The sequence below is a fragment of the Thalassophryne amazonica genome, chromosome 18 (genome assembly GCF_902500255.1).
Source record: "Thalassophryne amazonica chromosome 18, fThaAma1.1, whole genome shotgun sequence".
Taxonomy (NCBI): domain Eukaryota; kingdom Metazoa; phylum Chordata; class Actinopteri; order Batrachoidiformes; family Batrachoididae; genus Thalassophryne; species Thalassophryne amazonica.
This window is the reverse complement of record NC_047120.1, coordinates 50,637,753-50,662,253: the sequence shown is the minus strand read 5'-3', so window position 1 is coordinate 50,662,253 and position 24,501 is coordinate 50,637,753. Positions and strand designations below refer to the sequence as shown.

General features: G+C 38.2%; 1 protein-coding gene across 1 annotated transcript; it reads left to right on the top strand.

Moving 5' to 3' along the window:
• The first annotated feature begins 10,311 nt into the window (after positions 1-10,311).
• On the top strand, positions 10,312-22,937 carry si:dkeyp-118b1.2 (uncharacterized protein LOC559983 homolog). Its single transcript, XM_034193586.1, is given in 12 exon segments — positions 10,312-10,416; positions 10,822-10,872; positions 10,952-11,075; positions 11,164-11,296; positions 15,893-15,910; positions 15,913-16,008; positions 16,011-16,031; positions 16,034-16,061; positions 19,045-19,145; positions 19,259-19,281; positions 19,381-19,426; positions 21,991-22,937. Coding segments are annotated over 10 exon segments (597 nt in total). The 5' UTR covers positions 10,312-10,416; positions 10,822-10,872; positions 10,952-11,024; the 3' UTR covers positions 22,071-22,937.
• The last annotated feature ends 1,564 nt before the right edge of the window (positions 22,938-24,501 follow it).

The window sequence follows — 24,501 nt, the reverse complement described above, 5'->3', positions numbered from 1 at the left end:
GTACAGGACACGCTGCCAAAAGGTTTGGACCTGTTTTTCATTTTAAAAAGTCTTGTCAGTATGTTGTTTTTTTTTGCAAATCAACAAGTGATGAGTGAATAAAGATTGTTTTGTTAATCTGAAATGTAAAAAAAAAAAAACTTTCTTTTAGATGAAGGCGATATATGCAGACAAACTTCATAGATACCTAAGTGTAAGTCATTACAAGACTACAACTACATGCAGTGTGGAACTGATCGTAACAGTGTGTGATGGTTGTGTTTATGTTCCTCAGAGTTTGGATGAAAAGGAACAGGAAGAGGATCTAAATGAGCTTGGCATCAAAAGATCTCAACTAAGTAAGGTGAGAGTATGAAAACTTTAGTAATCACAGTTTTGAAAATGATTGCTCATACTTAAAAGTTCTTGAAATGTCACAACTTCTAGAACCACTTCACATAAAAAACTGCATCTGTCACCCTTGATACTGAATATTACCAACACTCAAAGGCTGATTTTTGGGGTTGAAGGGTATTTAATATGGGTGCACGTGTCTCCCTTATAAAGAGATATGATAAGCGGTGCTTTTTGTTACGGAACAATTCAGTGTGATACGATGCAGTCTGATACAATTCTGTGTTTGATCTTAACATTCATTTTCCATGATAAACTTGAATACAGCAAACGTGGCATTTCTTCAAATACAAATGCATAAATGCTTTCAAATATGTATTTTATGCGAAACCAGGGACCGTCAGGTTTTGGTACTGTGGTGTGGCATGTTGGCACTGCCTCTGCTCACCTTCACCACTGGGGGCAGTACCACATAAAGTAGCAGAAACAGTATGAGAGTAATAAAACTTCAGATTGGTACTTTTATCAGTAATTTATCATCCGCTATTAAACATGCTGAATTTGTTTTTACTTCACAGGCAGACTGTATGTTCCTGTGATGGCTCTTGCAAGATCCTTCTGTAGACTTTTGCGAGTTTGAAGACATGAAATTAACACTGTAACAAGCTTAATACAACTGATTTCTGACATTAAAATCGAGCCATCGACCGGTTCATAGTACATTTAGATCATTTCAGGGGTCTGTGTATTGATTTGTACTTTTATGATACTTTAAAATTTATCTTCTGATTTGTGTCGTTAATTGTTCCACCCCTATATATTTGCTCCAAGTAATTGTTTATTGCTCTGTTTTTTGTTGTCTTTTACTATGCATAAATAGACAAAGGCATAAATAGAATGGGGGATTTACTGTGTGCACTACAAGCCAAAAAAGTATATTGGAGATTACGTTCTCATTTGAAAACTTGACTGCATATGTATCTATTATTTAGCTTGCTGGAAAAGATGTGACACTATTTCCTGGTGAGCCGAAGATGCCATCTCTGTAAGTATGTGTTATACCTGAAATGACTGCTTTCATGATGGTACATCAAATACATCTGTTTTTTCCTATAAAAAGCCAAACCTGTGATTCAAATATTTTATTTATTTTTACATCACAGCTCTGGTAATACAGTGTTCTGCAAAGAAGAAATAAAGCGTCTGGGGATGACTATACCATCATCAAGGAAGCGCTTCAAAGCAGCTAGTAAAATGTGGCAAAACCTGTCTGTACAGGAGAAGGAAAAGTACAATAAGAAAATTGATGAAAATTTTGCAAAATATTTGGAGGAGCTACAGACGTGGTTTAAGGTATAAGAAAACATTTGACAACATTTATTTCAATGTATAATCTTTTACAAGAACTTTTAATTGAAGTAACCATTAAAATTTTGTTGTCCTGTGGTATTCAGACATTGTCAGCCGAAGAGCAGACCACCTACCAGGACAGAAACCCAACTGTAAGAACATTTGTCAAGTCCAGTACTAACTTGTTTGGTTATTTATAAATGTTTCTTGTGTTCTTAAGTTTTAAGTGTGTCTTTATTGTAGAAATTGCCCTACCTTTGTATCAAAAAGATGGAATATGTACCCCAAAAAGGCCAACGCACACTGAGAACTTCGGTAAGTTAAGATGTTACTTATACGATTGCTGTAATTTGTGCATGTCAACCCCACAGTTCATCATATTATGACCAATGAAATGCTGCTTTGTACTGTTGATTCTCTATTCAGGTCAAAGCTTTGTGATAGAATTAAGTCTATTTGCAAGTTATTTTTTGACACAAGCTCTTTGGTGGTCCATGCACTTCTGCGAGCTGTATCATAGCACTGTCTGCAGTGACTTCAGTCTGATTGTCAAATATTCTTCAGCAACGATACTCCATTATATCTAGGTGCTGGAAAGATATTGCCAAGGAATTTCATTCTGTTGTTAGTAAACAAGTACAGGTTAAACCAGGTTTGTTTTCCGTGAATGTGCCTGCATCGGCTAGATGACAGACTCCACTCGGCTTTTGCTTCTAGCAAGGCAATACATCCTGTTCCAGTGGATCAAGGAAGAAACCTTTAGTCACACAAAATTGTAAAGGTTTTACTTATGAAATGTGTGTGCTAAAAGAGTGATTAAAGAGCAATGACAACCTCATTTTTATTATTTGACAGCACTTCCTTCATCAGCTCTGGTAATATTGCTGACTTTTTTGCAGGAGTTCTGCAGGAGTTTTGCAGGAATCTCAGTTACAGGAGTAACTGAGATTTTTACTTTATTTTTGTTAAAGTGGTTATACAATACCCACTGTGATATGATCTGCTGTGTCATGAATTGTTTTTACTTTTTATTTTTAAAGAAGTTTTATGGCATACATAAACAACAAACGTGGGCAGGCACAGGAGTGCAAACAAAAAGAAGATATTTTTTACAGTTCGTCAACATTGTCAGTGTCCGTGGATTGTACAAAACAGTCCCATCTTTTCCAGACTTTTCTTTGTGTTGTTGTAGGTGAAGGCGGAATAAGTTCCATTGTTCTTATGTGTGTCACAATTTGTATTAGGAGAGACATGAAGGAATGTCTTTTTTGAGCCAACACTTAGTGATGGCTTTCTTTGCTGCAACAAGAATAATCCTTAGTAGGTACAAGTCCATTTGACCTAATCCTTTTGGAGAGACAGAGGAACAAAGAGCAAAATGACAGGTCCAAATGAATACCCAGTACTGAGTGAATCATACTTATTACCTCCTTCCAAAAACGAACGATGGCAGGGCATGACCAAAATATATGAACTTGATCTGCTTCGATAGATCCACATTCCCTCCAGCAAGAGAACTGAATTCCCATGACTTTTGATTTCCTAATAGGAGTAATGAAAAAACGAACTAAACTTTTCCAGCAAAGTCTCTCCAGATAGGCGAGTTGTTGTACAATTTTGAGACTTCCATCCCCAACCAGAGTTCTTCTGGTATTTCAACTTTCAAATCTTTATCCAATTGTTTTTTCACATGAAGATACATTTCGTTATTAGTTGAATTCAGAATCTTATAAATTCTTCCTACAATTTTTTTGTTATTACACCCTTTGTAGATATCAACAAAGACCTGAACTAGGTTGGAGGGATTTCCAGATGAGACACATTGTATTTCCTTAACAAAATAGTGGCGTAATTGGAGATATCTGAAAAAGTCATGTTTACCAAGACCAAATCTGAGTGAAAGATTCTGGAAACTGTCCATCTGGCCTTTAGAAAAGATACTGCTAAGGACTCGTAAACCTAATTGGGACCATTGTTTAAATCTAAAATCATGAACTGCTGGTGCAAAGTGTGGCTCACACAGTGGCATCCCAGGATTTTAACTTGTCTTTGGAGATGAAACATCTTTACAACTTGCAGCCATATTTTAATAGATGAACACAAGCAAAAATTTCCTAGCTGTATAGTTGTTTTAGCACAATGTGCACAGCCTAGTACTGACTGTAATGGCACTTCAGTCAGGGAAAGCTCCAAACCCTTCCACATCGCCACATAGGACTCATCACACCAGAGGACAAGCGGCCTCAACTGGGCTGCGATATAATAATGCCTAAGACAAGGTAAAGCCAAACCTCCGCTGTCCCTTGGTAATTGGAGAATAGCGTATTTTATTCGTGGCTTCTTTGAGTTCCACACAAACCTAGATATACATTTGTCCCATTCTCTGAATTGGCTCTGAGGGATTTCCACAGGTAATGCATTAAATGGGTACAACAATTTAGGTAAGATTACCATTTTAATTCTAATTCTTTCTCCAATGTCTAGTGAGAGCAAGGCCCATCTGTCTAGGTCCTTATTGATTTTCTTTGTAATATTTTTGTAGTTAAGTATGAAAAGGGAAGGGAGGTCCTTTGGTATGGTTACCCCCGTATTGAATATATGATAGGTTCCAGTTGAAATCATATTTTTTAACTAGTTCTTGAGTAGGATTATAATTGAACAAAAGAGCTTGGGTTTTATTCACATTAAGAGAGTATCCTGAAAGATCCGAACGTTTTAAGGGCATTCATAAGCAGAGGTATGCCATTTCCTGGGTTTGATTGTTACTAGTACATCATCAGCGTACAAGAAATTTTATGTTCTGTACCTTTAATATTTCACCTTTCAATTCTTTTTCCTGTCTTATCATCTGGGCTAAGGGTTCAATAAACAAATTGAATAGAAATGGACTTAAAGGGCACCCTTGACGGCAGCCTCTTTGGAGTTTTATTGGACTTGATAGGCCCATTTATTTACTTTTATCATTGCGTTGGGATGTATATAAGGCTTTAATAACCTCAGTAAATTTTTCAGAAAAAACAAAACGACCCATAGTTTGATACAGGAATTGCCAACTGACAGAATCAAAAGCCTTCTCGGCATCTAAGCTGAGAAGGACAGCACTGGAATTTGTGATTGTGACATGATCGATAATATGAATAATGCAACGTATATTATCATGTTTGCCGATCTTTAATGAAACCTGTCTGATCTTCGGCAATGAGAAATATATGCCTCTTCCATCCGTTTAGTCAAAATTGATGCAAAAAGTTTATAATCAACGTTAAGGACACTAATGGGTCTATAGGATTTGCAGTCTAATTTATTTTTGCCTTCTTTATGTATTACAGAAATAAAAGCCTCTTTCCATGAGGGAGGTGGGACACCACCCTTCATAATATTATTAAAGCACTCTTTAAGCAGAGGAGTGAGGGCTTTCCTCATCACTTTATACCACTCGGCTGGGTAGCCATCTGTGCCAGGGTATTTACAAGTTTTTAGGGCTGAGATTGCTTTATTAACTTCTAAATCAGAAATTTCTGCTGTAAGAGCTTCGTTATGAATCTTACTAGTGAGGGAAGATCCAATGAGCTCAGAAATTTATCGATTTTATTACTATTAGTTTCTCCTTTTTATGTGTATAATAATTTGTAGTATTTTTCAAATGACCTGTGAATTTTACTTAGTTTGATTTCCAGTTTGTTCGTGATTGGATCCCTAATTTTATGAATAGCCCTCTCCTCCTGCTGCTTACGTAGTTTGGCTTTTGGCCCACCTTCATAATACCTCTGCTTCATATACCATATGTTTTTCCTCTATATCTTCACTATAAATCTGATCTATCTCTTGTTTAATGGGTCACATTAGGGTTAAGAGGGAAGGATCCTTATTTTGGCTATGTAATTTTTCAAGGGTTTTAAGTCGATATTCCAGGTTATGCAATCATTCAGATTTGCTTTTTTTTTTCCTGAAATGCTGCTTTGGCTATGAGCTTACCCCGGAGATATGCCTTACTTGCATCCCAAAGAATGGTGGCGCTGACCTCCCCGTTGTCATTTATTGAGAGAAATTCTTTGTACTCATCTATTATTGCTTTTATGTGTGTCTCATTTTTTAACATATCAATGTTCAGCCTCCAATTTGTTTTCTTTGTAGCTTCATCTAGATGTAGGTTCAGGATGAGATCTGCATGGTCTAAGAGATCCTTTGTCCCATTTTACAGTGTTTTACTCTGAACATCACGGTTAAACAAATATAGAATCAATTCTCGAATACATATTATGGCGAGCTGAATAATATGTAAAGTCCTTCTCTCTTCCATGTAGGCGTCGCCTCTGCTGTGTCATGAAATGTTAAAATAAATATCCCAGATTTCATTGATATGACATCACTGTTTTGTAGTTTGTCTTAAAAGTTTTGATCCAGTCTGGGATTGACAGATGCAACCAGTCTGTCAGCCCTGACAGAATAAGCAGTTAAACTGGTTACACGTTTAAATCATGTTAAAGCTACAGTATGTAGGATTTAGTGGTGTTTATCAGAAATGGAATATAGCATTCATTATTATTCATTCATTAGTGCAGAATTGCTTAAAACAATGAATCTGTATGTTTTCCTAAAGCCAGAATAAGCTCTTCATAGCTAAATGGCAGCGGGACCCTCATGGAGGCTGCTGTGTTGCACCACCATGTTGCTACAGCAGCCCAAAAGGGACGTACTTGCTCTGCCTTTTGCATTTTACAGCGTGGCTGAAACATTGAAGGATAAAAGTAGAGTAATCAGTGGTTGCTCCCCTTAACACTGGCCGATGGTTGCTAGTACAGGTTAACAAGTTTGTGAAGTATCAGATATATTTCTTATGATGAAAGAAGGCAAGGAAGCATGAATCCCCTTTCCCAAAGAACTGAAAACCTGAAGGGAAACGTAAAATGGTGAGGTCATAATTCAATCTGCAGGCTCACCACTAGATGTCATGAAATCTTACACACTGCAGCTTTAAGTTCATTATACCTTTCACTCTACATTAATTTGCAACCATTCACAAGCTGAATTTTGTTTTAGGTGTTGTTGCATTCTGATAAAATCTTGCTTTAACTGATCTGAATCGGAGAATAAAATAACGTATGTGCTTAGTTATCTGTTCAGTTAAATGTCCTTATTGTCAGATTTTATTTGGTCTCTCTCAAAGGACTCGGAAGATGAATACGATGAGTGCAGCAGCAGCAGTAGTGGTGATCTGGAGTCATATGAGGTTCGAACATGAAACCACACTTTTAATTGTGTTGTGTTTGTTGAATTCCATGCGATAAGGTTGAGCTTGCTCAAGAATAGAAACCATTAGAATCTAGTGTGCATCATAATGAAATGTACTGAGACAAAAACTTTGTGTCGGTATGCACTTTAATAGATGTGTACATATAGCAGATACTCATCATGATGTGTCAATCCATAGGTTGAGGAGGGAGGTGATGATGATGATGACGACGACAACGATGATGATCATGACGATGATACCGACGACGTTACCTCCAGTTAACGGCTGAACTACTGGTCAACTTGCAAACATTTAGAAATAAAATAAAGATTTCAAATGTTGACCTTCTTGAAATCTTCATGTGGGAAGAGGACACTCTAATATGGAAGGTGGTGTTTTTTTTTTTTTTTTTTTTTTTCTATTACTCAACCCCAAGTACATTGAATTTATTGTTTTACTTGAAAGTAAGGGATTCTTGCATTATTTAACATTGACACTTGCCAAAGGCGTCACTTTGTTACTTTTAAAAGAGCAATGTATAAATTTGTAGAGCAGCATATAACTGACTTATGAATAAATGTGCCATCACAGTTCTTTTTATTAGGGTCCAAACAGGGAGGCTGCAGTTCTTTCAGTTAGGATTTTTATTCCACATCTTGCAATTTAAAAGTAATTTTTCTGCTTAAACCAATAAGATCTAAAATGTGAACTATGTGGTCTTTCCAGTGTACTTGCAAACAAACACAAATAGTGAATTTAATGAGAATTCCAAAAGGTGCAAGTTTTGATCCTTAAGTTGCACATTAGAATTAAACATTTTGTCAAGTGAGCTGTTTCAAATTCAAATGATACAGGCCACGCCCATTTCAGCCTGGGAAAACTATTCACAATATTACAAAATGAGCACACTACACCTGTAAGACCTAGAATGGATTTTTGACATGGACCAAAATGACATCAAAATTTCTTTAAATTCTGAATGACTAATCTCACTTTTTAAATTTTTTTGGCATGCAGTCTTTCATTTAATGTATCTTATGCAGGACTTAAATATTTGTCAGCTTCATCTAGGATGTTTAGATCTAGTAGATCTAACTGCAGCACGCCTACCACATGAAACTGTTGCTTCAGCAGTGTTACAGTAAAGCCCCACTTTGGGTTTGCATTACCTATATTTAGGGCTCTCATTGCTGTAATTTTTGCTACACTTCTGGGAAGTGGGTGTGTCATGTTTGACCCTTATTTACATTTTCTGGACTAAATTTAATGCAGCTGGACCACCAGGTGGTGCTATAAAGCATAGTTTAGTGCACTTTAAAATGTCCCAAGTATATTTGAATGTTCTCTCGAAATCCTAAATGACATTCGCATTGTTAGATCAAAGTTGGTGGTGAATCACAATGTGATTTTTTTTTTTTAATGTTATAACACTAAAATACCCTTCATGCTTTCAGAGCAACTTGTACCCATTTTTTTTTCTTTTTTCTGAAAGTCTTAAAGGTGCACTCACATTTTGGGATCAAAGGTGGAGTTAAATCACAAATTTCTAAAGTTGAATTGTTTTAAAATTATTTCAGAACAAAATTACTGAACCACATGAACAGACTAGTCAGTAATTACATTTATCAAGTTCATTTGTGATACTGTGTAAATGTGTTGAACTCTTAGGTGAAAGTGAAGTGAAGCTGGAAAACACATTTATATACACTTAGAAAAGGTTGAAAATGCTCCAAATTTCATTTAGACTTTCTCTGAATGCTCTAAAGCAATTCCATCAAAGTCGGTGGTAAATTGTGGGTTAGACAAGAAGCACCAGGACCTTCTACAAAAGGGTACAGAATGGCTTTGTCTAGCCACTTCATGGCGCCATGATGTCTTTTGAGGTCTGTTGATCTCAAAGAACAAGGACTCAGAAATTGGCGCCACTGCCAGGGTTTATGAATTGCTACGTTTGATACTTTCACTGCTCTACAGATACACTGACAGAATCTTGAAGGTCACTGAAGTGCATCTTTGACTAGATCCAAATCCACCACACAATCCCAGACATCGTGACTCCATGCTTAGCTCTGCTTGCTTTATCAGCCTGGCTTCTGATTTAAGAGTGCGATAATGACCTTGGTGGCCGGCAAACCTAGGCTTGGGAAGTTATTCTGGTAGAAACAAGCTCATTTCAACCTACAAAACCACACATCGAGAGATCAGGAAGTGTGTCTGCACTTCTTCAATCTTCCTGCATTTCACTGCAAAATGCAAAAGCTGTTGTTAAGGAACCTTGATACTTGCACACATTTAATCTGCACTGCCGCACAATTTATCATGCCAGTGTGACCCGCTTTGCCTGCTGGATGCTGCATTATATAAAAAAAAAATTTCGTAGCGGATTAATCATTTGCTCTCGGAAGTTGGCTGGTGAAACTATCTGTAATTGCTCGCGGAATCACACAGGAATTTTCTACAGCTGCAGTTTTTCTCAGAGTGGAGAACGCATTTTGAATCGTCTCAAAAGATAATTTATATTGTAACAGCTTGGTAAAACAGTTGCATTTTCATTCCTCATGAGTATCTGTAAAATTACATTTACTATAGATTCAATGAGACGCATTGACTCGAAGTGACAGTGACACTGTGTTTTCAAATAGATATTGCAATGTTCATGTGTAGTTAACAAAATGAATGCATGCTTTGTGCACTTGCACACAATGAATGCGTGCTTTGCGCACTTGCACACAGCAGCGCATAGCTCACGCAGTTTACGAGTTTACTCTCTGGCACACCAGATTGTGTGGCAGTGTGAGGATCAAATTCGTGCAAGTGTCAAGGTACAGCATGTTCCTTTTGGGCTACTGTACCAACATGGCGGCCTCCGCAAGAGGGCCTACTCCCACGTATCTGAAGGGATCGATACTGTGGAGACTTTAGTCACGTTTAAAGGCTCATTTGTTTTCCATGTTTTATCATCAGTGTTATGATGTTTTTATTCTTGTATTCTTTTATGGTCATCTTTTTATTGTGTTTTAAATTTCAGTTTTGTTTTTTTTTTATGTTGTGTGAAGCGCCTTGAGACGATTTCATTGTGAAATGCCGCTATATAAATTAATAAATTTGAATTTGATCGTTCTAAGATCATCAAAACATAATTAGTTGTAGATAATTATAAATTCGGCATATGTTTATGAATGCTATACTGTATTTATGCTAATAAAACGCCTCTAAATCCTACAGACTGTTGCTTTAACAATCTGATCTGCAGTAACTGGAGGGAATTTTGTAAAGTATGCTGTGTTTTTGTGCAGCGTTTATGAAATAATATCACTGGTGTAGTTTAAGTCACACTAAATCAATAACAAAAAGAATAAAAAGAGCCTTCAGTCACATAACGGGGGTTAAAAAAAAACATCCCGGCAGTGCTGCAGGAAGCGCTGTGGTGGGAACCCGTGCAGCGATCGATTGCTACTGTCTGATCTGCGTGATGTAAAGATGGATGCCTGCCGAAATATGTAAATAAACACAATTAGCTTCTGGCTGCGGGCGTTGTTGTGCGCGTTTTGTTGGTGTTCTATTATCGGGCTGCCGGTGTACCGTCGGTTTGGCTCCCTGGTGGTCGTACGGCTCGTCGTGGCGTCGCACAGCCGCAGTGCAGCAGCGGAGCTCCGGGCAGCGGCGGCGCAAAACGTTCGGCTACAGATGTGCCGCATTGTTTCTCTTTTCTTCGGCCCAGCTCGGTAAATAGCTTCTCAGACGCTTAAACCGCCCGTGCTTTCCTTTAAAAATAAATTAAAAAATAAAAATAAATAAAAGTATTGTTCCTGCTGTTTAACATCGCCCCCCCTTCCATTAGGGCGGCGTGTTGGAAAACGTTTGTTTGTGTTTGTCGCTCAGACTGTCTGCGTGTTTATTCGCAGGTTATAATCGTGGGAAGTTTTAACTCCCTGCCGGTGTTCGACGTGTAAATTGTAAGTAGGCTGACGTCAGTGGTTGATTGTCGCCGGTGTGTTGAATGTGGTTGTAATGTTTGTTTGTTTGTTGCTGCAGCCCTCTTCTGGCCGACGCTTGCTGCGCTACAGCATGACCACAGCAGCGTTGGCTCATCTAGTAGTTCTGGCAAATGAAAATGGAGGAGGTTTCAATGTCCAGCCTGGACAACAGCAAACTGGAGGTACCCAAGTCCTGTCTGTCTTCTGAACTTGCATTGAGGCGCGTCATGTGGACTAACTTGTCCCCGCTTTGTCCCCCTCATTTGCCAGGGCCTAGCTCAGGACATCCTGTCTGACTTGGTGGAAGATGCGTGTCTAGGTCTTTGCTTCGAGGTCCACCGGGCCGTCAAGCAGGGTTACTTCTTCCTGGATGACACGGACCAAGAAAGCATGAGGGACTTTGGTGAGCGTTCTCATCTTCAGAGTGTCACTATTCAACCCATGATATTATTAGAGTAACCGTATGTGTTGGTAGGTTATTATTACGGCGGTGACGTGACACCCTAACTCTAACACCCCATTTACACAGAGTCCGCAATCAAAAATTGTCCTCCTTGCCGTCACTCTCACTGGCTCCCACTGGGGTTTCATTGTTGGAAAACGAAGTGGCTACGGGTACGTGCATCTGTATCTTCTATGGGACTGCTAAAGGTACGGAGCTGCGCTGTGCTGAACAGCTCCTGCAGCAGGACGCCTCAGCTCAGCAGCTTCAACGGCGCAGATCCTTGTAACTTTCAACACTAATATTTGGGAATGTGTGTGTCAGAGTAAGTTTAATACTTTCCTGACATAATTTACTGTAGCTTAATTTTTACTGGCTCGACTATCCAGGTATTTTGTGAACATTTTTCTGAGTGTGTTCAGTCACGAATCCCCATTGAAAATGCATTAACATCCGTGTACTTCATCAATATTTTGCCCGGTTAGGAGACGTCATGTCACTGTCCATGAAGGGGCGTTTTGTTTAGTGTGCAGCATTGGGAGTGCACTCTCTAGTTCTCATTTACAGCTCCATGGGTTCACTGAAGATACGGACAATGTACAGATGAGTTTTGAAGCCTTGCCGGACCTTTAGCCGCATATGGTACGGGTACGGACCATATTTGCGCATTCTGATTGGTCGGTAAGACCACCCTCCGTATCTTCGAACAGTCTCTGTAGATACGGGTCCGTACCCATAGCCACGGCCATCGGAAAAGGATCCCTCTGGTCGCCATCACTCCACGTTGATCTCCAACAAGTGTGCAAGTGTATTGAACTGTTTTAAAACACTTGCACAAGTTGTGTGACCAGTAACTAATACATGGGTGTCGTTATTGGTCTTGATAAACTCTCACGTCTCAACTCACTCTTAACTTGATCCTGTGGGTTGTAATAGACTCTCAGTTGACTCTGCATGGGTTTGCGTCAATGATCGTGGATATTAACATAGTTTTTACTCACACAATTCAGTCACAATGCAAGCATGGTGTAAACACAAATAACAAATCACAACGGAGACCAGCCAAGACTTGTGGAGAGTTGACAAATGTCATGATCTTGTAGGTCTTATAACTGAAACAACAAACAAACAAAAAAATGCTGGTTGATACAAAGGGAGTGAAGAACAAAATGTGTTCTTCTCCCTGTTGGAGAATCCAACACGGGTCTCCTCCCGCATGACAGTTGAAGATACTTTCCACGATACTAATGAGGATTTGGTAAAGAGCACAGAGTCGCAGAACATCAATTAGGTGGCTGCCGTAAGCATAGCTCCAAGATTTAGGTTTACGGCTGCCGTAACTGTAACCATTTCTGATTAATTAATGGCATAGTTGTTACCAGAACAAGTATAGCAAAAGAATGACAGAATCGCTCAATGTTGAGGTAAATAGTTGGACTAACAATATGTAGACTGGAGGTTTGATTGCCAGTCCATTTTATCTGTCTGTGACATAGCTGTAAGTGTGTTCCAGCCATGGCTGTAAAAGTAACCTGCAATGGACTGGTGTCCCATCCAGGGGGAGTTGAAGACTCTCATCCGCTTCAGTTGTAAACAGTTGAAGTGTCCTTTTTATTATTAATATTTATTTTGTTTCGTGTTTTTGTTCTTGGGGAAATTCCTATATAAATAGCCATTATAGTTATTCTTATTAACAACAAATGTGATATTTCTGTATATAACTCACACTGGAGTATTAAAAAAAGATATGTGACCTATACTCCAGAAAGTATGGATTTTATTTTATTATTTTATTTTATTATTTTGGTCCATTATAGTTGGTGCAGCATGAAAATTAAACCACCATCTGTCCCTCAAACCAGAACATTCAAAAAGATATATTGACATCAGCCAAGGGAACCTTTCTTGACACCAAAGCAGACGGAGGGATCATCTGCTGTTAAATGTCAGCTGAAAGGGATTTATAGGTCAGTTTTATTGTGATGCCTCCACATGTCCATCTCACCAAATCCAGATAAAACAGTCAGTAGACATTAGTGAGGGGATGTCTCCTTCATTTATTTTTGTTTGTTTTCAAGAGTAGGTGCATAACCAGAGATGGAAGATAAATGTCTCAATGTTCCCTACTTTGTGCTAGTATCGAACTGTTGAAATATTCGAGAACCATGTCCAGTGTAAAATCTTGGTGTTTGAGAACCAAACCACGGTGACATCCATACCTGTAAAACCTTGAGGGAAATTACTGTAACGCATTAGTTTCTACCCCTCGGTGAGCCACAAAAGAGTATTGCTAGCATACCGGCATGTCCGTCCCGTTACTTTGTGAACAGGATGTTGCATTGACAGATCCTTTCTAAAGTACAGATCATTCTCTGTATCATCTTGAGTTTACCTTTGCATTCACCAAGTGGTATTTTGTGTTAGGCGAATAGAAGCCAGAGGTTATATGTTCAGTGCTGATTTGTTGGATCAGATCACCTCCAGAACTAATAATAAAAATGTTTCCTTGTGCTTGGCACACTCTTGCAGAAGATTTCACTGAAGTGTGCTTTGTAACATTTTTGTGAGATCCCCACTGACAAAAGGGACAGACAAATGTTGAAAAGAGGAGAGGACTGTTGGGTCATGTGTGTACCTTCCCAGTGCCCTTTCAATGGTAAATTGACCTACATTTAACGTGTAGTGACACCAAAACATTGCGCAAATCACTAAAATAATGAAATATTGATATTTTAAAAAATCCTGAACAATAAAAGTCTATGATAAGTGCTCAGGTGAAGGATAAACAACAGCTGTCTGAAGTCTGAGCTCTATTTCAGCCCTTAGCTGTGGCCGTATTGTTGCTACCTCATTGGGGAGAACAGGACCCTGCTGATTCAAGCCCAAATCAATTGTAAACACAGCGGAGGTTGCAGCTGTTGTCTGACTTTTTTTTAAGTCCTGTCTGAAGGTGTGTCTGAATAAGCTATGGGGACACAGCCTTATGGTTTTGAGCCTTATTTAGACAACAATGAGGGAGATTAAACCTTGGAGGAAAACCTTCAATCTGACAACAGTGACGATATTGGCAGTGTTCAGAACACAGAATGGTGATTATAAAAAAAAACTAATAATAATGCAGAGGATTTGGCATGCTGGTGGCGTTGATAAACATTTTTTTTTTTTGCATCTCTTTTGTCATAATCAACTGATTAAAATAGTTTGTTTTACTATCTGTGACATCAGAAAAAAAGTGATGAGGAAGTGTGGATTTTTTTATTCTTTTTTTTTTTTCTTAGAAACAGGTACATTTCAAATCTAAAAAATGACAGAGGGATTGAAAATATCAGCTATTTTTAAAATAAATATTGTTTCCTCCTTAAATACAGTTAGTGTACTGTATGTTAGTAGTGTAACACGTTAAATATTAAAACGATTCACACAAGGAGTAAATAATATAGTCTTACCTGTCTGTTTCAGTGAGATCATCTTCAGTCTGAAGAAAAACTTATCCACCTTTACAAAACGACATCTGAAAATAATTCCTTATGTCCTGGCTGAAGAAGCCAGTCCATTTGTCACACACGGGAGTTTGGTGCCAGGTTACACCGCGGCTGTAATCGGTTAATTGCAGCTGATGGATCGAGTGTTTGCTGTTAACGGAGCCTCCTCTTCTTCCACCGCAGGCCACTTTGCACCGCAAGTTGAAAGACTCACAGTCCCTCATCTACTCATAACGTCTGTCTGCACCAATGAAATTATCCCTGATCCACAAAACAGTAAAATAAGTGAAAATACTCAGTTTTTCCTCTGTGTTGAGTGGAGAAGCAGCAGACACCCTGCGTGCACACTCGTCAATAGAAGTGTATCCACCTGCCAATCAAAAAGGATTCTGCCTGGTGAGAATTAAACCGTTCTGACAACGAAAACACTGTGCAGCACCGACCCGAACCACTTGGTGGAAACGGGGCTGTCAGTAGCCTGTAAAAATCCATAAATTAATGGGATTATTAAGATAATGGTTCTGGCACTGATGCCACTTCCTCCTCCTCTTCTCCAATGTTGGACTCGCCCAGAAGTTCCTGGTTTTTATTGGCGCGCAGTTCAAAATCTGAATATTTATCTCTTCAGTAACTGCGCACCAGGAAAGGATACATTTCAAATTGTGGTTTAATTTTAGTCTTAATGCTCAAAAAAAGATTACATATTGTGTCACCTACACTTTAAACAGCACTTTCCATCTGAATCAGAAGCTAAGCACTTGACAGTGATAACCTCACATTCACTGTGTACAACACACACACACACACACACACACACAATGATGTCAGGGTGTAATACAAGATCCGTATTGTTCTCATACATTAGCTTTCGTATCAGGAAATTAAAATGTCTGAGAAATCAGTTTTACATATTCACATTAGCTGGTAAAAGGCCAAAGGTGACATAACATACTGGTCAGTAACCCTTAGAAATCCAGCAATCTCTTTGAAACTGTGCACATCTATGTGTTGTGATTTTCAATAAATAAAGTAAAAATGTTTAGTGAATACTGTTGCCCTTCTTGTATATTTCCAGAAATTGTGGACCAGCCGGGTTGGATGTGTTTGGCCAGGTGTACAACCAGTGGAAAAACAAAGAGTGTGTATGTCCCAACTGCAGTCGAAGTATCGCTGCCTCGCGCTTTGCACCACACTGGAGAAATGTTTGGGCATGGGACGAACAGCAGCCGCATAGCCAACCGCAGGTATGCAAGTAAAGCAGCTAAATATTTTGGATTAACTCTTGATCCAGATGATAGAGGATTCGAAGAAAGTGGATCTAAAATGAGCGCAACAGATGTTTTTTATTGCGTGGATACTACCCCCCACACACACAAAAAGTGAAAATTAATTGGATATGACAATAGAATGTTATGCATCACTATCCATGCTGTTGTATGAGAAAAATTAAAATCATAATAACATAGAAGCAGTGTTGCCACAGTTACTTTAGTTATATTCAGCAGCTGCCGAATGTAACTAATAAAGTAACTAGTAATCTAACTTAAGTAGTTTTAAATTGAGTAATCATTAAATAACAGCTTTTTCTAGGGGTAATCAGGTAATTGGATTACTTTTTCAAAGTAACTGTGGCAACACTGCATAGAATACATCTGTATGGCTGAGTGGCAACATCGCTGTCTTGGATCAGAGGACATCGTTTGAATCTTATAGGACAAGTCTTCAAGATGAATCATTGGACTTCAGTTATCTTCACAGACCCCCCACCTTTTATTTTCTTCTTTCTTTCTTTTGCCTTTAGTTTCTGGGGGAGCTCTGCCCCCGACCCCCTGCCTTTTAATTTTTTTTTTTTTTTTTGCCTTTCAGCTTCTGGGGTGGGGGGGCTCTGTCTCCCACCCAGAACCCCACTCTTTAAGCATTTTTATTTTTTGCCTACAATATAGTCAAATTATCGTATTGCAATATTGTCATATCAGTGTGATATAAGATGTGACTATGATTTCACACAAGGTGCAGCAACAGTGAAAGTAAATATTCTTAAACAAAACTAATAATACCACACTCATTTTGCACTCATCATAAGCTTAGGATACAGTGCCCTCCAAAAGTATTGGAACATTTGGTATTTCACACATATTATGTTAGAAAGATTAAAAAGAAAATAAGGTTATAAAATCAAACCTTCACTGTACCTTGTGATAGAATCACTACGATGACCGCTCCAAGATGGCGGCCGCATTTCTTGCACCCCAGCAACCAATGCGGTGTCTACTCTTCTTTATAATGTCTATGTTCAACTACTGTCAGTTGGTGGCTTTTTCCCCACTGCGGAGATTTTTTTTTGTGCCATTTCCGGTTTGTGCCTTCGTCTACTGTCGGTTTGTGGCTTTTTGCAGCATTTTACGACAAGGGTTTGTGGCTTTTCCCCCACTGGGAAGATTTTTTTTGTGCCATTTCCGGTTTGTGTCTCCATCTACCATAGAGCAAGCTTCGTGGCGCTCCACAGCGCTCCGCTCATATTAGCAATTAGTGCAACTCGAAGCTTAGCACCACCTGCTGTTATGGATATTGATGGTCTTTGCAGGCTAATGTGGTGTCGTAAATCCAAAGATGATCCTGGATTGCCAATTCCAACCAACTAAGTTGTCATTTTTACTCCTCCATTGTGTAAGTAGCAAAGTATACTTCACAAATCTGTGTTCCTGTGGCCATGTTGTTCAAATGAGGTGTGGTCAGGTGCAGTGCTGGTGCATTGCCATCATGAGGCAGCAGAAAGCAGTTGTATTTTACTTGTAATAGAATATTTTGACAGTATGGCATTACTTTGTTGTACAACCCCAATTTTCCAGTGCCGTTGGGATGTTGTGTGAAATGTACATAAAAACACAATACAGTGATTTGCAAATCCTCTTCAACCTATATTCAGTTGAATACACCACAAAGACAAGATATTTAATGTTCAAACTGATAAATTTTGTGTAAATATTTACTCATTTTGAAATGGATGCCTGGAACACGTTTCAAAAAAGCTGGGACAGTGGTATGTTTACCACTGTGTTACATCACCTTTCCTTCTAACAACACTCAATAAGCGTTTGGGAACTGAGGACACTAATTGTGAGTGTCATGATTGGATATAAAAGGAGCATCCCCAAAATGTTCAGATGGGGCGAGGATCACCACTTTGTGAACAACTGCCTGAAAAAATAGTCCAACAGTTTAAGAACAATGTTTCTCAATCTTCAGTTGCAAGGAATTTAGGGATTCCATCATCTACAGTCCATAATATAATCAGAAAATTCAGATAATCTGGAGAACTTTCTACACGTAAGCGGCAAGGACAAAAACCAACATTGAATGCCCGTGACCTTTGATCCCTCAGGTGGCACTGCATTAAAAACCGACGTCATTGTGTCAAGGATCTTACCGTGTGGAATCAGGACCACTTAAGAAAACCATTGTTGGTTAACACAGTTCGTCGCTACATCTACAAGTGCAAGTTAAAACTCTACTATGCAAAGCAAAAGCCATACATCAAGCAAGAATGGGAAAGAATTCCACCTACAAAGCTTCAACAATTAGTGTCCTCAGTTCCTAAATGCTTATTGAGTGTTGTTAGAAGGAAAGGTGATGTAACGCAGTCCCAGCTTTTTTTTTTTTTACCACTGTCCCAGCTTTTTTGAAATGTGTTGCAGGCATCCATTTCAAAATGAGCAAATATTTGCACAAAACAATCAAGTTTATCAGTTTGAACATTAATATCTTGTCTTTGTGGTTTATTCAATTGAATATAGGTTGAGGAGGATTTACAAATCATTGTATTCTGTTTTTATTTACATTTTCCACAATGTCTCAACTTTATTGGAATTGGGGTTGTATGTGTTAGCTGTGGCTCATAAGCGTGTATGTATTTACACCAGTCAGCATTTCAGTGTTGCATTGCTGCTACCGGCCACTCAGTCTTTCTACATAATTTGTCTTTTATTATGGCTTCGTCCCACACTCTCCATCTTGTGTGAAGTAACCATTTTTTATTTTATTTTATTTATTTACAGGGAGCATTAGTTAAGGTCAGGAGGCTTTAGAAAAATGTGATGAAAAATTACATAGTCCTTTAATATATTTGCTAATGAAAAACATTTTTGCAGTTTGGAATGTATTATGCATGAATGTTCTCCCTGATGATGTTGTCTTGTGTGTCATCTTAATGTCTTTTTTCCTTTGCAGAATAGTCACTGGTAACAACACCAGTAACAAGTCAGAGAGTGACCAAGAGGACAATGACGACGTCAACGATAATGACTGGTCTTATGGGGCAGAAAAGAAAGGTGACATAATAATACCTGGCATCTTTTTTTTATTGGTAATATTGTCTGATGATTACTTAATTATTTTATACAATTATTTATACAGGTTATAACACTTTGTCTTTGTTCTACAGCCAAGAAAAGGAAATCTGATAAGGTACTTCAATGTTCATTGTAAAAAGCCTTTTAATTTGTTGCACATTTTGCACATCTCTTTAGAAGTTACAGAATTACTTTATTGTGTTTTCCATCCCAGAATCCAAACTCACCCAGAAGATCCAAATCATTCAAGCATAAGAGCAGTAAGTCTAATGAATTCTTAAACATTTCTAAATGTTGTCTGTAATTTTTACTGCCCCATTAAATGTTTATTATGTAATCACATTTATTTCTCCTGGTCATTGTCAATGAACATAATAACATGCTATAATATAGAAGTACTCCCCCAGTACATCCAAAAACAAGCTCTGACCCAACTGTGGACAAGAAACTACAGAGCTGCATTTAATGCTTTGAACCCCAAAACATGCCAAAGTGACATCAAAATTATTATTATTGCCAGAAACTAAAAATAGAAGAAATTATATTTTCACATTAGTGACAGTCTGTGAGTTACTCATTTGGACCAAGCACTGCTATTAGGAAAAATAATGAAATCTTAGCTGAAAATAGTGGTTTCATTTAAAAGACCTTATTCCACATCTAACTTAAAAGGCTGCCAAAAATGAGATGTTTGGACACACTTTCTCTTTCAGTTATATGGGAAAGTGTGACTGGTTCTGCCTGTCTGTGTGTATCTATATATAGTAAAACTTGACTAAACTGTCATTGTATAAGCCGGATATTCGCACTTACCAGACAAAAGCAAAAGGCCCAGTGCTTTTGTATGGTTTTCCATGTAATAAACACTGTATATAACGGATTGTCGCTCACATCTGACAAAGCCTTCTGTCTGGTTGCAATGTATTTCCATTAAAAACCCCTTGCATATACTGGACAAAGCAGTCTGGATGAACTCAGTGACAGAGGTACGAAATTAAGTTCAGCACTGACACTTGCCAGTTCGAGGAAAGTGGGTACCTTATTTCTTTGATTAAAAGCCCGGCCATTTATTTTGTTCAAACTGTGCTCAGACTCGGCACCTAAATGAGGCAGAGCGTAATTCAAGGCAGATGATTATTATTGCTTGTTGCTGGTATTGTAACATGGTGTTAAGTTTCACACATATCCCTGGGTGCGACAAACTAAACCACTTTAGATCAGAGGCCTCTGTGTGGCTGCGAAGTCTTCCCCGCAGCCTGACGTGCACCTGCTAAATGACACCGCAAAGGGCTGTGATTTGTTACTTTTCTGGTTTCAGTCCTTCCTGTCCCGTCATATTTTATTAGTTTTTGCAGTGGACACGCCAGTTACATTTTGATCATTGATCAAATACTTTTGGCAGAAATGTCCGCAAATATAGCCAACTTTACAACACTGAGTCATAAAAAGACCTTCAAATGACCTGCAATTCATGGAGAAAAATGTATCTACCGTACCGTTGGTTTGGAGGTTGATGACTGTATAAGGAAGTAGAGCTTGTTGGGGGACAAATTAATTCAGAAAAAAACGCTCTTGGTGTAGTAAATTCCATAAAGACACAACAGAGAACTTGTAAAAGGGTCATGTGCGCATTGACATCATTGCATAGTCTTACAGTGGTGTACAAGCAGGTACCACTCCACAGCGGACTAAGAAAAAATAATGATTCAACCAAATGTAATATTTTTAATGCACATAATGCCCCATACTTATTTAAGACAGGCATTTATTTTATTTTTTTTTTCAGATAAAGTTTTGACCCTAAATGAGTCAGGCCTTGATTCAAGATCAGACTTCAATCAAGGAAGTATGAAAGCCTAATTGGTTCTGGGGGATTCTCCGTAGATTGTTCAGTGCTTGCTGACTGTAACTAGTCCGCTACCTACACATAATGGATTTTGTCCATTTTATGCAGATAACGTATTTTGTCTGTTTTATACATATAACGGATTTCAATTATAACAGACAAAATTTGCTGATCCACTTGAACCCATTATGCGAGTTTTACTGTGTGTGTGTGTGTGTGTGTGTGTGTGTGTGTGTGTGTGTGTGTGTGTGTGTGTGTGTGTGTGTTTTAACAATTTTTGTAAAATTATCAGAGAAATTGAACTTTTTTCTTGTGTGATAACTGTTACACTGTGCAAAAGATGTTTTTGAGTTCTACTTACTCCTAGCCATGATTGTGCTGTTTCCATGGAGGTGCAGGACTTGCAGTTACAGTGAAAAATGAGCCCACAGTGGGTGTGGGGGGGCAAGGACCCGGGGCTCGATCTGCTTGGGGATCAGATGGTTTAATAACAAGCTTGCAGAATTTGAATATCAGAACTTTTGAGCCTTGCTTCCGTGTGCTGTTCACAGAATGCTGTCTTGTCTGTAGATATTCCATACGAGAATTCAAAGCAAATAAATGTCAGATCAAAGCTGAGACTCTCACTTATGCTTCAAGAACATTCACGGACTGTTGTGGGACATATGGCACTTTCTCTATGTGTGTTAATAACTGCAGCGGATTTGAAGAATTCATAAAAAATGACGGTTATGATTATGCTCTTTGGTTTTTCCTTTAAACACTGTTTGTCAGAATTGGATTACAGTATGCCATAATTGACAGCTGAAATAATTTTGCCCACACATTAACGGACGTAACTATATGTTTAAATCGTACCTGCCGATATTCATGTTATAATAGCACTTCGATTATCCTTAAACTGATTGGAAACACTCATCTGTGTAACTTCTGGTTATGTTAATGACATACACACTTGTATATTTTGGCACCTTCCAGGCATGATGGGCCCTCGACGTCGTTTGGACAACCAGGAAAGTCCTCGCATGCTGATGAAAGATGAGGCATTCCCTCAGTAACGCACTCAGCCACAAACACATTCGTGTCGTACTGTGTGTTGACAGACGCACACACCGGGGGAGGAGGAGAGGGGGGAGACCAACCAACCAACCAACACATCACCATTGGTTCTTTGTGGTGTTTAAATCAATGGACTTCGATGTTCTAGGTGGTGTTTATGGTGTTTGCTACTCTGCAGAAGCAGTCCAGACCTCCCACTGTATACTTGACAGATTTTTGTTTTCCTTTTTACAAAATCATTGTACAATATTCTTAAGTTTTTTTTTTTTTAATTATTATTTGCTGGAGTCCAAAAATCATATCACTTCACCAACAAGCAAGCAAGTCCATTCCGGGTGTAATTCATGCAGTGGCCACGTGGGGCAGTGCAAAGCATTCTTACAAGGTCTGGTTACATGTGCACGTATCGTTTCTTAAAATACAGCGACTATTCAGCGTCGGCTGTACTTGTTGAACAGTAACGTGAGAGCATCACATCAGCTTTGGGACAATCATCACGAATGGTTCGTCTTTTTCATATTCACCGTCAGGCTCGTCGTCCTCCAGCTGAATTGCAAAACAGTTCGTGAAGCAGCAAATCGAGATTGTTGTTCACTTGTGGAAACACGCTTTGAAATGTTCAGTGAATGAACGCCTAATTATACAAGCAGCTATTTGCTGCAGAAAGCAAGGGTCTCTCTTTTTTGTGGCTAGATCATGTTGTTTTCTAGCATTTAAATCTCTTTGTATCATTGGTTTACATTGTAAAGGGTTACATATATCCTTGGTGTGATGTGATAGTGTAAATATTCCAATAGTTGAATTGCTGCTATCATGGCTCAGTTTGTTTCATCTGTTTAGCATAATAAATGATTTGTTACCTGTTTTTGTGCATTTGAACTCTGACCAGGTACTAAATGTAGATTTAGTAAAAAACAAAACAAAAAAAAGCACTCAATAACCCTAGTGTAATATTAATGACAGCTTAAATGAACAAGAATGCAGAGATATTATTGATTACAGTGAAGTCTACAAATGTTTATTATTACATTATACTGGAGCGACACAGATTTTATAATCTAAGACAGATAAAGAAATTTAAATAAATTTGAGACAAGAGTGGAAATAATAAAATTCACACAATTTTTTCAAAGTACAATATTCTGCATTGAAATTCCAGAACAGCAGCATTTTAAGAACAGTGGTTCTGATGCTGAATCTTATTTTAGTTGGTCGCGGCCTGTGGACCATGACAGACCATTTTAAAGGAGGAAAACAAAAAACTTGAAATTTAAAAAATTTTGTATTGAAAATTAGAACTTTAACCTTTTTTTTTTTTTTTTCTCCTAGGTTTTTCTTCAACGCCTTGTTTTTTATATATGCAGTACTGGGGCTGATATGATTTAATAAATCATGATTGAAATCGGTTAAAAACAAATAATTCATCAAAAGTTTTTTTTTTTTTTTAGAAAACAGTACTTAAGACATCTCCGAAATATGAAATCGGTACCATTAATTAATGGTACTTGTACATGTTGTATGTGCACCTTTATGTTGTAACATATTAATAAAGATAACATGATATTATTTGTACAGTCTCATTTAGAAAAGTGAACTAAATAAAATGAAAAAGGTCAATTTAAATCAATGTCAATTTAAGCTTAAAAAAAAAAAAAATCATGACTTTTTAGGAAAACAAAACTTCTTTCCTAAATTTTTTTTACCAGTACTGTGCAAACATGTTAGGCATCTCAGTGTTATTATAAATACAGTGTTTGATGCCCCTATCTACTCCTTTTTTATTGGCATGTCAACACAAAATCAGTTCCAACAGAAGTGAATGTGAGCTATATATATATTTTTTTTTATTCCAGAATTTCTTTGTAAGTGTAATGCCCAGTAGAATATTACACAAACACAGTTGCAAGTGATTATGCAATATTAAGATAATTGTAAAATGCAATTACTCATACTTTAGGTCATTTTTTAAAAGGTAGATTGTAGTTTGCCGGATACGGCAAACGCACCTAGCCATGTTTGACCGGATCTCCTCGCTGATTGGTTAGTTCAAATGACATCATCGTAGAGTTTATTTCAACATGGCGGCGCCCTCAGCACCGGCAAAATGGCAGGTTGCACTGTTTTGCCGGCCATCTAAATTTATTCACGATGGAACGGAATGGCCACAGACGGGCGGGAACTTAAAGGCGATTGGAGTTTAAGATCTTATTTCACATTCATGATAGTAGCTCGATATTGGAGATTTCCATTATTGAAAATTGGCATATTTTACCATTCACTATTTTCAGGGGTGGACTGATCAAAGGTTTTGCAGACATGACACTGACTGAGAAAAAACAGAATAAACACACGTGCCGACGTGGACTTCTGTATTTTTTTTTTTTTCTGTCTTGAATTTGCAGGTTTTGTTTATCATCCCCGCCCTACACA